The 18172-nt window shown below is 39.5% G+C and overlaps 2 protein-coding genes across 4 annotated transcripts in view; one reads left to right on the top strand and one right to left on the bottom strand.

Annotated features, from left to right (window-relative positions):
- LOC139754143 (alanine--glyoxylate aminotransferase-like) overlaps positions 1 to 17569 on the top strand; it is a 189697-nt gene extending 172128 nt beyond the window's left edge. For all 3 annotated transcript variants that reach the window (XM_071671279.1, XM_071671281.1, XM_071671280.1), the window contains 3 exons: positions 3979 to 4074; positions 9110 to 9358; positions 12445 to 17569. In XM_071671279.1, coding sequence (XP_071527380.1) covers positions 3979 to 4074; positions 9110 to 9358; positions 12445 to 12601 — 502 coding nt within the window. In that variant the 3' untranslated portion in view covers positions 12602 to 17569. The remainder of the gene's footprint in view (positions 1 to 3978; positions 4075 to 9109; positions 9359 to 12444) is intronic.
- CNPYb (protein canopy b) overlaps positions 13781 to 18172 on the bottom strand; it is a 29284-nt gene continuing 24892 nt past the window's right edge. The window contains exon 5 of the mRNA XM_071671282.1: positions 13781 to 16238. Within this exon, the coding sequence (XP_071527383.1) occupies positions 16005 to 16238 (234 nt within the window). The 3' untranslated portion in view covers positions 13781 to 16004. The remainder of the gene's footprint in view (positions 16239 to 18172) is intronic.

Below are 18172 nucleotides of genomic sequence, written 5' to 3' on the forward strand. Positions count from 1 at the left end.
TAGAGGAATGGAAGCATTTGTCCCCTCTTCCTCCAAGACCTCCAAGACAACCTCTTCACCCAATCCACGGTTCAACCGTTCCTGTTCTGAGGCCATTCAGGCAAGGAATCAGGCATATTGGGCTTGGAAAAACTCTCCCTCCTATGGCTCCCTTTCAGCTTTTAACACTGCCTGTAATCACTGCAAAGACATTATTTCTGAGGCAATGTCCCTTTATTCAAAGGAAGTGTGATAACCTCTGATCTTCACCTAAGGGCATCTCTAACAACTTTCATTGCTCTACCTTCCTTTCACTTTTCCACTCTGATGGTACTATAGCTGTCTCTCCTGTAATGTCTCTCCTGAATGCTTAGGGCTGAATATGTTAGAGGGTGAAAATGTGCATGGGATAGAGTAAATTGGAGAGATGCAGAATAAAAGGGGCGATGTGCTGCACCTATTGTCCTTGGACTGAACCAGGGCATGTAAAGTAGCCAAGGAAAGCCATGGAAAGGTCTGTGGGGCCTGGTTGGGAATAGGGGGCAGTGGTTTTGGTACATTGCATATGACAGCTAGATAATGGATGTGAGCAAATAGGCTTTTTTATCTAGTGCTAACTTACCAATGTGGGAAATGGTGAACAATTTTGAAAGAAAGAAAGAAGGAAGATGATTTCTGCTTATATTTTGTGTTGAATAAGTTTTCCCTTTTCAAGATTGATGTTATTTAACTTAGAATATCAGGTCCAAAGATGATAAATTAAGATAATGATGGCAGACCATCATTGAAAAATAATAAAGATTTGTATGTGTTAGACATTCAGCTTTGTGAGATTTACTTTGATGTATGTTAATAACAGAGTTATAATTACCTGTTTATATACTACAGGGGAGTTCTACACTCATGGGGCCCTGTGTCTTGGACTCACTCTGTCAGACAACTTTCTGATCTTTTGTATATTGCCAACAGACAGTTTTATCACTTAGTTTAAGCCATTCATCCACTACTGTGATACTATAAATTACATCTTTAAATCCTTTCTCAGAAGTTTGTTCCTTGAATTGCATGCTGTAGCCTCTGGTTGTTATATCCATGCTGCTCTTGAAAAATTTTTCTCCTTCAGCTTTTTCTTCATCAGCTTTGTCAAGTTCTTTAAGAATTTGAATGTTGTGATCAAGTCTTCTCTAACTTTTCACTTTTCCAATGTGGGCAAATATACAGCTTTTAAACTCTCCCAGCAGCTCAGCTTGTGCATTGCAGGTGGTGTCATTTCTCTCTGTGACATTCTGTAATAGTTCTATATGCCTCTTTAAGGTCAGTGACCAAAATTGAGAATATTTTCATTAAGGATCTGATATGTATACTGTGAATACCATGTTCCGCATTTCTCTCTGCATTATTTTTTTTTTTTTTTTTTTATACTTTGTCGCTGTCTCCCGCATTTGCGAGGTAGCGCAAGGAAACAGACGAAAGAAATGGCCCAACCCCCCCCATACACATGTATATACATACGTCCACACACGCAAATATACATACCTACACAGCTTTCCATGGTTTACCCCAGACGCTTCACATGCCTTGATTCAATCCACTGACAGCACGTCAACCCCGGTATACCACATCGCTCCAATTCACTCTATTCCTTGCCCTCCTTTCACCCTCCTGCATGTTCAGGCCCCGATCACACAAAATCTTTTTCACTCCATCTTTCCACCTCCAATTTGGTCTCCCTCTTCTCCTCGTTCCCTCCACCTCCGACACATATATCCTCTTGGTCAATCTTTCCTCACTCATTCTCTCCATGTGCCCAAACCACTTCAAAACACCCTCTTCTGCTCTCTCAACCACGCTCTTTTTATTTCCACACATCTCTCTTACCCTTACGTTACTCACTCGATCAAACCACCTCACACCACACATTGTCCTCAAACATCTCATTTCCAGCACATCCATCCTCCTGCGCACAACTCTATCCATAGCCCACGCCTCGCAACCATACAACATTGTTGGAACCACTATTCCTTCAAACATACCCATTTTTGCTTTCCGAGATAATGTTCTCGACTTCCACACATTCTTCAAGGCCCCCAGAATTTTCGCCCCCTCCCCCACCCTATGATCCACTTCCGCTTCCATGGTTCCATCCGCTGCCAGATCCACTCCCAGGTATCTAAAACACTTCACTTCCTCCAGTTTTTCTCCATTCAAACTCACCTCCCAATTGACTTGACCCTCAACCCTACTGTACCTAATAACCTTGCTCTTATTCACATTTACTCTTAACTTTCTTCTTCCACACACTTTACCAAACTCAGTCACCAGCTTCTGCAGTTTCTCACATGAATCAGCCACCAGCGCTGTATCATCAGCGAACAACAACTGACTCACTTCCCAAGCTCTCTCATCCCCAACAGACTTCATACTTGCCCCTCTTTCCAAAACTCTTGCATTTACCTCCCTAACAACCCCATCCATAAACAAATTAAACAACCATGGAGACATCACACACCCCTGCCGCAAACCTACATTCACTGAGAACCAATCACTTTCCTCTCTTCCTACACGTACACATGCCTTACATCCTCGATAAAAACTTTTCACTGCTTCTAACAACTTTCCTCCCACACCATATATTCTTAATACCTTCCACAGAGCATCTCTATCAACTCTATCATATGCCTTCTCCAGATCCATAAATGCTACATACAAATCCATTTGCTTTTCTAAGTATTTCTCACATACATTCTTCAAAGCAAACACCTGATCCACACATCCTCTACCACTTCTGAAACCACACTGCTCTTCCCCAATCTGATGCTCTGTACATGCCTTCACCCTCTCAATCAATACCCTCCCATATAATTTACCAGGAATACTCAACAAACTTATACCTCTGTAATTTGAGCACTCACTCTTATCCCCTTTGCCTTTGTACAATGGCACTATGCACGCATTCTGCCAATCCTCAGGCACCTCACCATGAGTCATACATACATTAAATAACCTTACCAACCAGTCAACAATACAGTCACCCCCTTTTTTAATAAATTCCACTGCAATACCATCCAAACCTGCTGCCTTGCCGGCTTTCATCTTCCGCAAAGCTTTCACTACCTCTTCTCTGTTTACCAAATCATTTTCCCTAACCCTCTCACTTTGCACACCACCTCGACCAAAACACCCTATATCTGCCACTCTATCATCAAACACATTCAACAAACCTTCAAAATACTCACTCCATCTCCTTCTCACATCACCACTACTTGTTATCACCTCCCCATTTGCGCCCTTCACTGCAGTTCCCATTTGCTCCCTTGTCTTACGCACTTTATTTACCTCCTTCCAGAACGTCTTTTTATTCTCCCTAAAATTTAATGATACTTTCTCACCCCAACTCTCATTTGCCCTTTTTTTCACCTCTTGCACCTTTCTCTTGACCTCCTGTCTCTTTCTTTTATACATCTCCCACTCAATTGCATTTTTTCCCTGCAAAAATCGTCCAAATGCCTCTCTCTTCTCTTTCACTAATACTCTTACTTCTTCATCCCACCACTCACTACCCTTCTAATCAACCCACCTCCCACTCTTCTCATGCCACAAGCATTATGTAAATGCAATTTTTATATTTGCCAGAAAATATTATGTCTCCTTTCTAATCAGTAGCATAATTCCAGCATTCTTGCATCAGGTTAAGTACAGTGTTGACTCCAGTCCCTTTCACTCCTGGATTCCTGTCACTTATTTCCTGCAAAATTATGCTTGTGTTGAGGATTTTTTCTTTATGTTCCATTCCCGTGACTTTGCATCTATTCAAATTGGATTTCATTAATGAATCAGACCTCCTTAGGAGCTTATTGAAGTCCCCCTACAAGTTGATAAAATGAGCAGTAAAGTGGAAGTAAGTGGAGAAGAATATCCATTGCCCTTTATGTAATGAATGTCAAGAGTTCTTCTTGTGAAATAACCAGAAAGAAATTCAATTTCTCTTTTCTTCCACAGGTCTAAAGTTCGTGCACGCAAAACACCTGTACGGAGTTTCTATTTTGATATAGGATGGCTTGCAAACTACTGGGGTTGTGATGGCACTCCTCGCAAGTAGGTTTAAAGGGCATTTTTGAAGAATTTTCGTGATAAGAACTTTTTTAACTTTTTCCCCTCCATAAATTTGCTAACTCTGATGTCATCTATATAGGATTTTATTATTATTTACAGATTTCTTATTTGGTAAATATGGGTAAGGATCAGATGTTGTGTAGAATTAATCTTTGTCTCTAATTAACACAGCATTAATGAAGATAAAAGTTACTGCAGTAGCTAGTTTGGTTTTATCATCAGTAGAATACATATACCCTTGACCCCCACTTAATGGAATGATAAATTCCTGAAAAGTTGACTGTAAAGTGGAACTCCTAAAAGAGAGATAAATGTAACATACACTTCCAAAACCTTCAAACTCCCTGTGGAGTTTCCCAGGGAACATTCCTCTTACATAATCTTCCATCTCCTGCAGCAGACCACAGTATCAATTCCTTTCATATGCATATGATTTCTATCACATCACTGCACCTTGACATGGCCCAGGCATCAAAAACATGCTATACTGCAATGTTCCATAAGAAGCTTGGTTCACAGAATTAACATCACTACAGAAGACTGCTGTCACCCATTTATGGATCCAATATTCACCCTTTTATCACCTTGAGTAGTTGGTCACTTTTATCGAATAAAAGTCTGGCCATACTGAGTATCACATAAGAGACATATAGCATTCACTTCCACTCCAGAAACACCAACACTAATTCGTTGATATTCTCTACAAACAGTTCAGTTGCTGTGTTCTAAACTATATGGAATGACAGATCAAAGCAAGACAGCTTTTATAATCGTATATACCCCCAAAAATGGAATACTCTCAGCCTTTTACTCCTGCTATGGCATTGCTGCTCCCTGCCTCACCAAGGTAGCACCAGGAAAAGACAAAAAGGGCCAAATTCGTTCACAGTCTCTGGCTGTCGTGTAATGCACCGAAACCACAGCTCCCTATCCACATCCAGGCCCCACAGACCTTTCCCTGTTTACCCCAGACATTTCACATTCCCTGGTTCAGACCATTGATAACACATAGACCACAGTATACTACATCGTTCCAATTCACTTTATTCCTTGCACGCCTCTCACCCTTTTGTACAGTCAGAGCCCAATCACTCAAAATCTTTTTTACTCTATCCTCCCACCTCACAATTTGGTTGCCCGCTTCTCCTTATTCCCTCCACCTCTGAAACATGTATCCTTTTGTCAATCCTTCCTCACTCGTTCTCTCCATATGTCCATACCATTTCAACACACCCTCTTCTGCTCTCTCAGCCACACACTTTTTATTTCCACACATCTCTCTTACCCTTTCATTACTTACTCGATCACACTACCTCAACACCACATATTGTCCTCACACATTTCATTTCCAACACACCATCATCCTCTGTACAACCCTGTTTATAGCCCATGCCTCCCAACCATATAATATTGTTGGAACTACTATTTCTTCAAACATACCCATTTTTGTTCCTCAAGGTAATGTTCTCTCCTTCCACACATTCTTCATTGGTCTCAGAACCTTCACCCCCTCCCCCACTCTGTGACTCACTTCTGCTTCCTTGGTTCCATTCGCTACTAAGTCCACTCCCAGATATCTAAAACATTTTGCTTCCTCCAATTTTTCTCCATTCAAACTTAATCCCAATTAACTTGTCCCTCAACTCTAGTGAACCTAATAACCTTGCTCTAATTCACATTTACTCTCAACTTTCTCCTTTCAGAATTTATTTTTCCTAAAAGAAGTAACAGAGAAGAGGGCCAAGTGAAGATATTCTCTCTAAGGCTCAGTCCTCTGTTCTTACTGCTACCTTGCTAACATGGGAAATGATGAATATGTATGCAATGAATAGAGTGAAGTGGAACAGTGTAGTATACCAGGGTCGACTTGCTGTCAATGGACTGAACCAGGGCATGTGAAACTAATGGGGTAAACCATGGAAAGGTCTGTAGGGCCGGATGTGAATAGGGAGCTGTGGTTTCAGTGCATTACACATGACAGCTAGAGACTGAGTGTGAATGAATGTGGCCTTTTTTGTATTTTCCTGGTGCTATCTCACTGACGGCAGTGGGTAGTGATGATGTTTCCTGTGAGATGGGGTAGCGAAAGGAATGGATGAAGGCAAGCAAGTATGAATATGCACATGTGTATATATGTATATGCCTGTGTATGTGTATGGATGTATATGTCGGTATGTATAGGTATATGTGCGTGTATGGGTGTTTATGTATATATATATATATATGTGTGTATATGAATGGTTGGGCCATTCTTCGTCTGTTTCCAGGCTTTCCCTTGCTGACACGGGAAACGGCGATCAAGTATGATGATCATAATGATATACATACATACATATATGGGAAGGTATTAATAGAGAGGGTCAAGCCATGTACAGAGCCCCAGATTAGGGAGGGCAGTGTGGTTTCAGAAGTGGTAGAGGATGTGTGGATCAGGTGTTAGCTTTGAAGAATGTATGTGAGAAATACTTAGAAAAGCAAAAATGGATTTGTATGTAGCATTTATGGATCTGGAGAAGGCATATGATAAGAGTTGATAGAGATGCTCTGTGGAAGGTATTAAGAGTATATGGTGTGGGAGGTAAGTTGCTAGAAACAGTGAAAAGTTTTTATCAAGGATGTAAGGTATGTATACAAGTAGGAAGAGAGGAAAGTGATTGGTTCCCAGTGATTGTCGGTTTGCGGCAGAGGATGTGTGGATCAGGTGTTTGCTTTGAAGAATGTATCTGAAAAATACTGAGAAAAGCAAAAATGGATTTGTATGTAGCATTTATGGATCTGGAGAAGGCATATGATAAGAGTTGATAGAGATGCTCTATGGAAGGTATTAAGAGGATATGGTGTGGGAGGTAAGTTGCTAGAAACAGTGAAAAGTTTTTATCAAGGATGTAAGGTATGTATACAAGTAGGAAGAGAGGAAAGTGATTGGTTCCAAGTGATTGTCGGTTTGTGGCAGGGGTGTGTGATGTTTCCATGGCTGTTTAATTTATTTATGGATGGGGTTGTTAGGGAGGTGAATGCAAGAGTTTTGGAGAGAGGGGGCATGTATGCAGTCTGTTGTGGATGAGAGGGCTTGGGAAGTGAGTCAGTTGTTGTTCGCTGATGATACAGCACTGGTGGCTGATTCGGGCGAGAAACTGCTGAAGTTGGTGACTGGGTTTGGTAAAGTGTGTGAAAGAAGAAAGCTGAGAGTGAAAGTGAATAAGAGCAAGGTTATTAGGTTCAGTAGGGTTGAGAGACAAGCAAATTGGGAGGTAAGTTTGAATGGAGAAAAATTGGAGGATGTGAAATGTTTTAGATATCTGGGAGTGGATTTAGCAGCGGATGGAACCGTGGAAGCGGAAGTGAGTCACGGTGGGGGAGGGGGCAAAGGTTCTGGGAGCCTTGAAGAATGTGTGGAAGGCGAGAACGTTATCTCGGAGAGCAAAAGTGGGTATGTTTGAAGGAATAGTGGTTCCAACAATGTTATATGGTTGTGAGGCACAGCCAATAGATAGAATTGTGCGGAGGAGGGTGGATGTGTTGGAAATGAGATGTTTGAGGACAGTATGTGGTGTGATATGGTTTGATTAAGTAATGAAAGGGTAAGAGAGATGTGTGGAAATAAAAAGATTGTGGTTGAGAGAGCCAAAGGGGGTGTACTGAAGTGGTTTGGTCACATGGAGAGAATGAATGAAAAAAGATTGACAAAGACAATATATGTGTCAGAGGTGGAAGGAACAAGGAGAAGTGGGAGACCAAATTGGAGGTGGAAGGATGGAGTTAAAAAGATTTTGAGTGATTGGGGCCTGAACATACAGGAGGGTGAAAGGCGTGCAAGGAATAGTGTGAATTGAAACGATGTGGTATACCGGGGTCGACATGCTGTCAATGGATTGGACCAGGGCATGTGAAGCGTCTGGAGTAAACCATGGAAAATTTTGTGGGGCCTGGATGTGGAAAGGGAGCTGTGGTTTTGGTGCATTACACATGACAGCTAGAGACTGAGTGTTGTTTTTTTCCTAGCACTACCTTGCGCACACATGGGGGGAGGAGGAAGGTATCATTTCATGTGTGGCAGGGTGATGGCAGGAATGGATGAAGGCAGCATGTATGAATATGTACATGTGTATATATGTATATGTCTTTGTATGTATACATTGAAATGTATAGGTATGTATATGTGCGTGTGTGGGCGTTTATGTGTATACATGTGTATGTGGATGGGTTAGGCCATTCTTTCGTCTGTTTCCTTGCGCTACCTCGCTAATGTGGGAGACAGCTTGAAAGTATGATAAAATATATAATAAATAACATACATATATACATACGTGCCTTAGCTGGAGTAAGAGGCTGAAAGTATTTCATTTTTAGGGGTATATAAGATCATAAATGCTCTTTCTCTTTGATCTATCATTACATGATAGTTTTGATGTATTACATTCTTGTCTTTTTTTCAATTGTCATTACCGAGGAGGTATATTACCAGTACTACCTGGCTGAGTATCGGGAGGGTTAGTGATGGCTACCTAATAAACCAGCACTTTTTTGGGTGTCAAGTTGAACTCTGACCCAGGGAGTTGTCTTTTCTTTCTGCATCACCCACACTTGGACTACTGGCATTCTGTCCATAAACGTAGTCTCTCCTTGTCATAGATAACTCTTGACAGCACTTAACTCACATAGCTCATTCTTCATAACTATATTTTCCTGTGGTTGGCACTATGCACTATCCCTGCCTTTTGGCAAAATGGCAGAAGCAGTAGATAGAAGTATTAGGTAGGAACATTTAGGCAAGAGCATTAGGTAGAAACATTAGATGGAAGTAGTCAGTAGAAACATTAGGTTGGAGCACTTGCAAACACTGGGCTAGTGTTACCCTCTGCCAGTGGCCTGTTAAGGATGAGGCTGGAAAGTTCTTAGTGGCACTGGAGTTCACTAGTTATGGAAACTTTATTGCCGTGGCCACTCCCTTGAGGGAGTTCCATCTGGGAACAGTTGTCAGATAGGTCTTTTAAAAATTTAAACATTATGTTCACAGATATCATCACACCATACCTGTCAGCTCTGTGTATGCCTTACGAGAAGCTTTGTCATTGGTTTGTGAGGAAGGTCTAGATTCTCTCTGGCACCGTCATCACACCTGTGCCCAGCAACTGTATCAGGGCCTATCAGCTCTTGGTTTACAGTGTTATATACCTGATCCTGTTAAACGATCCCCAACTGTAACCACTGTCACAGTCCCTGATGGTGTTGACTGGATGAAGGTTGTCAGATACTTCATGTCCAGGTTAGTATAATTCTCATGTATGTTTTCAGTCATTGACCAGTACATGGGTCAATATGCTAAGGTAAAGTATAATGACTATTAAAGAATCAAGATTCTCTATTGTTTCTGTTTTTATCAGGGTGCGACAAATATGCTTGGGCATTCATGGATTATTCCTGCTTGTGATTAAGCCATGAGTAAAGAGTCACTGGCAAATTTGTATCTACATTACAATCTTGTCAAAGTACTTTTCACTTCAGAAGAGTCCATTCTTCTATGCTACTGATTGTTGTACAGTCTTGGAGCTGCAGGGGTGTCAGAGTTATATACTGATTGCTGTTTCCCACCTTTCACCCACTTGCATGTTAAGGCCAAGATCACTCAAAATCTTTTTCACTCCATCCTTCCATTTCTAATTTGATTTCCTCCTTGTCTTTGTCACCTGTACTTCTGATCCATATATCCTCTTTGTTTGCCTCTCCTCACATATTCTATCCATATGTCCACACCATTTCAGCACAATGTCTTCAGCCCTCTGAACAAACATTCTTCTCATTATTACACCTCTTTCTTACCCTTTTATAACTTACTCAATCAAAACACCTCACACCACATGTTGTCCTTAAATATTTCATTTCCAACACATACATCCTCATTGGCACATCCTTATTTATAGCCGATGTCTTGCATCCATACATCACTGGGACTACTATACCTTTCAACATAACCATTTTTGCCCTTACAAATACACCTCTCTTTCCACACATTCTTAAATGCTCCTAGAACATTCATTCCCTCTTCCTCCCAGTGACTCACTTTCATGTCCATGGTTCCATTTACTGCAATGTTCTCTCCCTGGTACCTAAAACACTTCACTTCCTCCCAAGTTTTTCTCCAGTCAAACTCACACCCTTCTTATCAACTTCCTTTCTTAACACTCATCTGAACTCGTCAGATAACTTCTGCAGTTTCTCACCAAAATCTACTGTATCATCAGCAAACAGCAACTGATTCACTTCATTGGCCCCATCATCCCTTATAGACTGCATACTCACCCCTCTCTCCGAGACAAATGCATTTACTTCCCTCACCACCTGATCTATAAACCAATTAAACAGCCATGTCTCACACCCTTGGAACCACTTACTCTCCATCATTCTCACCTGTGCACATGCCTTACCCACTTTGTATAAACTCACTGCTTCTAGCATCTTCCCTCCCATACCATGTATTCTCGAGACCTTCCACAAGGTATCTCTATCAACCCTATCATATGCTTTCTCCAGATCCTTAAATGCCACATACAAATCCTTCTGTTTCTCTCAAGTATTTCTCTCACACATTCCCTAAAGAAAATACCTGATCCATACATCCTCTACCACTTCTGAAACCACATTTTTCCTTCCCAACCTGTTTCTTTGTACAAGCCTTCACCTTTTGAATTACTGCTTCCACATACAACTTAATAGGTTCTCTAGAAACTTATACGTATGGTTTGAACTCGCACCTTTGTCCTCCTTGTCTTGATTCAATGGCACCATACATGCTTTTTGCATTCCTAAGGCACCTCAACCATGGTCCATACATACATTGAAAATCCTAACTAATCACCCGTCTTTCTTAACAAATTCAGCTGCAATACCATCCATTCCAGCTGCCTTGCCACATTTCATCTTGCCCACAGTTCTCACCACCTCTTCTATCTTCATGAAACTGCTTTCCATGAATCTCTCACTTCGCATACCAGCCCGATGCACGCAACTTACATCTGCCACCCTGTCATCAAACACATTCAACATTTCCTCAAAGTAACCACTCAGTCTCTTCATTTTAATGCTACCTGTTACCACTTCCCTATTTACCCCCATCTCCCAATGTCCTATTTGTTCTTTTGTTTTTCATGCTCTGCTGACCTCCTAAGGGAACTTGCATTCCAAGTTTGCAGTAATTTTAGATGCTTCAGGTTTAAGAAAATGGGATTTTTTGGTATTTGACATGGATCAATTTAGTGGCATTGTAGCTATCTTCTTATTTTACAAATAAGAGGGGACTGCCTATCCTTTTTGATATCCAGCCCCTTGTTTATTATTAATGTAACACATGAATTTTGGACAGGAAGAGTCAGCCATTGTATTATTAAAAAATAGTGAAATTGAATTTGCAGGAATTCTAAGTATTCCATATATTTGCATACATTCTCACTAGACTCATTGTTAAATCATGTCTGACTAATAATATTAAAGTATTGGTAAATATTGACCATGTGCATTATTAGTTTTATATTGCCAGAGAATTCATTTTATAAGAAGAATACAGTATCTTGTTATTTCTGATTAATTGTTTACTCATTTTCAGTGAAATATTTTTGCATTTCACATTTTCTTTTATTTTTCATCTTAACAAACTCTTGTATTGTGCTCATTTTTTTGTGCTTAACTGCCTTTCCCACATAAGTGAGACAGAATCAGGGACATATAATAGCTCCTCTGCCCAGATCCACTCTGGGTTTTATTTATATATAACCACTCATCCAAAACCAAGCCCCAGAGACTAACTGTATGGTTTACCTGGACTATTACTCCCAGTGCTTTTAACACACTGATCCTTTTCATTAAAAATTAATTCTGTACTCTCCATGATAGACTCTCTGTCAAGCTGTGCCCAGTGTTCTTTACATGATGAAGTTACTTAACACCAGATAGTGACCTCAAGCATTTCATTTCCAGCACAATCGCCCTCTTCCTTTTTTTGTGTTAACTCGCATCTTTATAATATTGTGGCTACTATTTCTTGAAACATACATTTGTCCTCACAGACAGTGACCTCTCCTTAATACACCCGGGGTCTTAGCTCACTCTTTCACCCTGGGACTCAGTTCAGCCTTCATTGTTGTATCCCCTGCCTTTTCCAATCCCAGGTCACTAAAGCACCTATTGTCCTCCACATCCTCTTGGTTCGAATTTACACTTAGACCTCTAGAATACATTTTTCTTTAGTCTCTCCATGTCGTACCTCTCTCTGTCCTTACCTCATCAACACTTCATCATATATTGATCATTCCTTTCATAGTTAATGTGGGTTTCAGATTTCTTAAATTCTCAAAACAGGTATCAGGTGGAAATTTCTGGTGGCTTGGGACCTACTGCAAACAAGTTGTGGCGAATCGGACTCATGGGTTACAACTGTACTACAGAAAATGTGGATTGGGTACTCAGGATTATGAAGGAGGCTCTGGAAAATGAAAAGATTAAAAGCAATCTATAATTTTAAAACTGAAAAGAGTTAAGCTTATGGATGTTCAGGAAGTGCTATTGACTGGTGATGTACTTGGTAAAATTCTCATTTTATTTGTGTTTTTTAACACAGTGTATATATATTTCTTCATTCTGCATAGTGATTCTGTGGTAGTATTCACTGTGTCAGTGTAAAAATCATGTTAGTAGAATGTAGCAATGGTTTGCTACTCCACTGGAAGTGTAAACCATAGACAACGTGTTCAGAGTTTATTATAAAGCTTTAGACTGAAATTTGTGCTCATTTGCACATAGCCACTTTTTGGCTGTTATGTATTACATGTTACATGTAAGCTTGAGACCCATTTTTTGCTTTGTTGAATTTTCCATCCGAAATTTTAATGTACTATTTAATATTTAGCTTGCGCAATGGTAAGGGTATATAATTTGGCTGCATATGTGTTTTTATTGAGAGTATTGAGGATTAGACTGAAAAAGCATGAATTTGTCATAATGTCTTCCTTTGATGTCTGTCCTTTTCAGATGTTTGTTAGCCACATTTTATTAAGAAAATTTTCTCTTGGTTTTGGGAACTGCAGAGAATTCATCAAATTCTTTTAGGAGCTCTTCTAGAAAAGTGCTGTTATTTCTGTTTGCTGTAACATTAGGATACATTTTTCTTATAAAAAGAATAGGGTTTTTGCCCAAAAGCATGAAAACATGTTATGTGAAATATTAGGATTTCCATCTGTATAACTATAAGGAATCATATACTGTATAGCTTTTTTTCAGATTATTCAAGATATTCAGGTGGCTGGTTAGCAAAAATGCTACAGGTTGCTGATACTGTAGTTCTTAAATTGAAGATGATCACCCTGTTCCTTTGATTCATTTGCTAAATAATACTAATGATTATTGGAACTGAATTTTATCAATAGATGGATAAATGATATAATAGGTAAAAGAAAGTTGTTATATCTTGAAAAGTAGTTTTGAAAATGAATCATTTGTCAAGTAATATTTCAGTAAAATTACAAAAATCCTCTTCAGGACCAGTAAACTAATTAATTGTGTTTTGTAGGATATCAAAGTTTTACCAAGTATTTCCATATTGATATATATGAACGTAATGCAGATAGTTGTCCAACTATTCTGTTAACGTGGGACTCGGGGAGCAGGTTAGGGATGATGAGAGATTGAATTAATGTTGTTTTAGTCCAAGTTTTACTTAATATACATGAAAGTTCTTCAATATTTACCTGCAATTAGTGTGCCTCCTCAACTGTTCTGTTGATGTGGAACTCTGGGAGCAGGTTATGGATGTTGAGAGAATGAATCGGACTCGTGTTGTTTGGTCAAAGTTTTAAGTTTGTGAATCCAATGGACCTCAGGAAGCCAACGGCATTGAATGTAGGTTGACAGGCTGTTTACTGTGTATGAAGGAACAGCAATGAAGACAGAGTGGATTATGAAATGGTTAGACCTTATGGTTATTGGGTTGCAAGGTAATTTATCATTTTGCTATTGGCAGAGGGATGTTGTCTATGTATAAGAAATATCATATAAAGGTGAGTTAGTGTTCAAACTACCGAGGTATAAGTTTGTTGAGTGTACATGTGTGGGGTATTATTGATCGAGAGGGTTAAGACATGTGGAGTAGCAGAGTGGTATAGAATGTAAGGATTAGGTGTTAGCTTTAAAGAATGTGCATGATAAGTACTTAGAGAAGCAGATGGATTTGTATGTCACATTTATGGATCTGGAGAAAGCATTTGATAGGGCTGATACAGATGCCTTGTGGAAGGACTTAATGTATGGCATGGAAGGAAAGCTGCTAGAAGCAGAGAAGTTTTCATCAATGGTGTAACTCATTTGTATTAATAGAAAGAGAGGAGAATGAATGGTTCCAAGGAAAGGCTGGTCTCTGGTAGGGGTGAGACTTGGAGAAAGGGGCAAGTATGCAGTTTGTGGGGGACGACAGGACCTGGGAAGTGAGTCGGTTTGCTGAGGATACAGTCCTGGTGATGGATTCAAGTGAGAAACTGCACAAGTTTGGAAGTGTGTGTAAAAGAAGAAAGTTAAGAGTAAATGTGAATAAAAGTGAGGTTATTAGATTCAGCAAGGTTGAGGGACAGGTAAGTGAAGTGTTTTAGTTACCTGGGTAGTGGACAGGGTAGCAAATGGAACCATGGAAGTTTCATGGGAGGTGAAGGTTCTAGGAGCACTAAAGATGTGATGCCTGTTCCCTTTTGGAACTCCCTCAAAGGGGTGGCCACAGCGATGGTCTCTCCATGACTAGTGAACTTCAGTGCCACTTGACCTTTAACAGGCCACTGACAGAGGGCAAGTCTTAGTTTGGTGTTTGTTGTGGGGCCTCATTATTGACAGGAAGCTGTGGTTTCATTACATATGACAGCTAAAGAGGATATATGTGTCAGAAGTGTAGGGAACAAGAACAGAGAAGATCAAATTGGAGATGGAAGAATGCAGAGAAAAAGATTTTGAGCAAATGGGGGACTGAACATGCAGGAGGATGAAATGTGTACATGGATTAGAGTGAATTGGAACAGTGTGGTATAGTGGGGGTCGACTTTGCTGTCAATTGATTGAACCCAGGTATGTGAAGCATCCAGGATAAACAAAGGAAATTATATGGCTAGAGAATGGATATGAGCAGATGTGGCCATTCTTTGTCTGTACCTGATGCAATCTCACTAATGCAGGAAATCATAGCATTCAAATATGAAGTAGATATCATACTGCACTCTGTGACATTATTTTTATACTAACTGTTGTAAAGAAGACTGGCAATAGAGTGTCAAGAACAATTCCTTTCATTTAACCATAAGGTAATACTAACCACAACCAATGAGGTGAACTCTTCAGCGATGTAAGATCGTATTTACACGAACACAATTGTAAAGATTTGCAATTAAGATAGAGAGTCACAAATGTAGATGCAACAAACAGACAGATGCCTATCTATCATTTTCTATAATGCTGAATATCACTTTCATTACTTGGATAACATTTTGAGTTATTGAGTATGTTTCCATAACATTTTGGAATTACAGAAGACGTACAGAAAAATTTATGAAACTAAAGAGAAAGGTGTCGAAAAATACATTATTTTACGTCTAAGATAAAAATATTGTCAAGCAAAAACTAAAGTAGGTCAATGCATTTAAAAAAAATTAATCTTATCTAACATGCAAGGCGACACAAAGGCATATACATGATGCCAAGGTCAGATAGTAAAATCGATTTAATTACAATGTGGTCCAGGAGTAATCAACTGTGTCTCTAATATACTGCAGAGTAATATTTAAGGGTATCAATTGTCTCAACTGGCTACTTTATTGTAACATCCTGAGCAAATAAAACAAACTCAAATATCTTGTGACCAATACTGTTAAGATATGATGACAATCTACCTATAATTCATTTTTGCTAGTTTTGCCTGAGTCTCCTTTCTTTTTCCTTTTTTTGCTTTTATCTTCTTTGTGATCATCATCAGACTCATTTGTGATATCCTCCCCAAAGGATTCAGAGAGACACTTCTTATCCCTCAGCACTTTTTGACAGACTGCCTCCTGAAGACCAGATTTTTGCTCTCCAAAATACCATTGGTTAATTTCTTCTTCATAATCCTCAATGAAACCCTCGCACTGGAAAAGAGAATTTTTTGTTCATTTTTTATTACATCTAACATATGCTTCTCCACAGTTGAGCCTCCTTCAAATGCCAAAATCATTAAAAAAAATCCTGTCTATCTATATCCCTGATGCCCATTCCCTTTGGGAACTCCTTCAAGGAGGTGGCCAGGCAAAAGCCTCCTTTCACTCAGTTCTTCCACTTCTAAGCTTATTCCCTATCATCTCTTAATCACACATTTCTGATACTCATCAACATCACTTCTTAAATCTATGACTTACACCATGTTTTACTTTAGCAACCACTCGCTACAGAATGACATAAATTTCTTGTTTCCTAGCCTTGTGGTAGACATTTAGATATTCAAAGAATACTTTAAAGTTTAAAATATTGGGAGAACCGTAGGTGAAACAGAAAAATAATAGCAAGTAGGAAATAAATACCAAGCCAAATGATATCAAAGTCTGGAGGTTCAAGGTCAAGAGGATATGTAACGGGTGCTGGAACCTCGTGAAGGTTACAGTTGAAAAACTGCTCTCTCTCTTATGTATGTATCCCACTGCATATCTAACCTTTGGGGGGAAAGAAAATATTCTTTCCTCCCCCCATCTCTCGGTGTGACACTCATCTTTAAGCAGTAAATAAGGAAAAGACAAAATTAAAACCACTCATACTGACAAGTTTCAATACAGGGATCTGTTAAAACTATGTGGAAATTATACACATCACATCACCCACAGAAATGGCAGCAGTAAGGCAACCAGACTCTCCCAGTTACCTAAAAAGGGGAACATGAAAGAACCACCAGAAAAACAATCCCCCTACCCTCCAGCAATTCAGAAAGCATGCCTCTAAACCAAAGAGCTACACAAATCAAGGAACTTGTCCCCCATGCTCCGATAATGAAAAAGGAAAAACCATTTAATTAAGCGCGGTGGGCCACTTCTTGATGTAGATTTCTGGGTAGATAAGGTAGATATGTTTTGAGCAGTGTGACACCTTTCAGCTTTGCAAGATGTGGTTTATCTCAATTATCAAGAGTGTATCTTCCACTTTCATCCAGTCCCAACCTCAGCACACAGATAGACCCTGACTAAAGAAAATTTAAAACAGATTGACAGACATAACCATATTTTAAAATTACACCATAAATCTGTTATACTTTTAAGCAACTTGGAGACAGCACAAAGAGGTTTCCCATGGAGCAGCTTTCATTATATCAGAACTCATCTTCTCAGTATGAAGTCAAAATAAACAAAAAACTTCATTTATACTCTCCCTTCTAGCATTCCTTTACAGCTATTCTCATTGTAATATGTTATTGAAATAAATATGTTCTTACAGACATCTTTGCTATTATTCTCTATGAAAGCCATATTCAAATACTTAACGGAGTCCTCTCAAAATTTTGATATTCCTAAACATGTTATATAATTTTTCTAACATAAGTCTGTTGAGTATTCCTGGGAAATTATATGGGAGGGTATTGATTGAGAGGGTGAAGGCATGTACAGAGCATCAGATTGGGGAAGAGCAGTGTGAATCCGGTGTTTGAGAAATACTTAGAAAAACAGATGGATTTGACTATAGCATTTATGGATCTGGAGAAGGCATATGATAGGGTTGATAGAGATGCTTTGTGGAAGGTTTTAGAGTATATGATGTGGGAGGTAAGTTGCTATAAGCAGTGAAAAGTTTTTACCAAGGATGAAAGGCATGTGTATGGATAGGAAGAGAGGAGAGTGATTGGTTCCCAGTGAATGTTGGTCTACAGCAGGGATGTGTAATGTCTCCATAGTTGTTCAATTTGTTTATGGATAGGGTGGTTTGGGAAGTAAATGCAAGAATTTCGGAGAGACGGGCTAGTATGAACTCTGTTGGGGATGAGAGGGCTTGGGAAGTGAGTCGGTTGTTGTTTGCCGATGTTACAGCTCTAGTGGCATATTTG

The sequence above is a fragment of the Panulirus ornatus genome, chromosome 16, assembly GCF_036320965.1.
Source record: "Panulirus ornatus isolate Po-2019 chromosome 16, ASM3632096v1, whole genome shotgun sequence".
Lineage (NCBI taxonomy): Eukaryota > Metazoa > Arthropoda > Malacostraca > Decapoda > Palinuridae > Panulirus > Panulirus ornatus.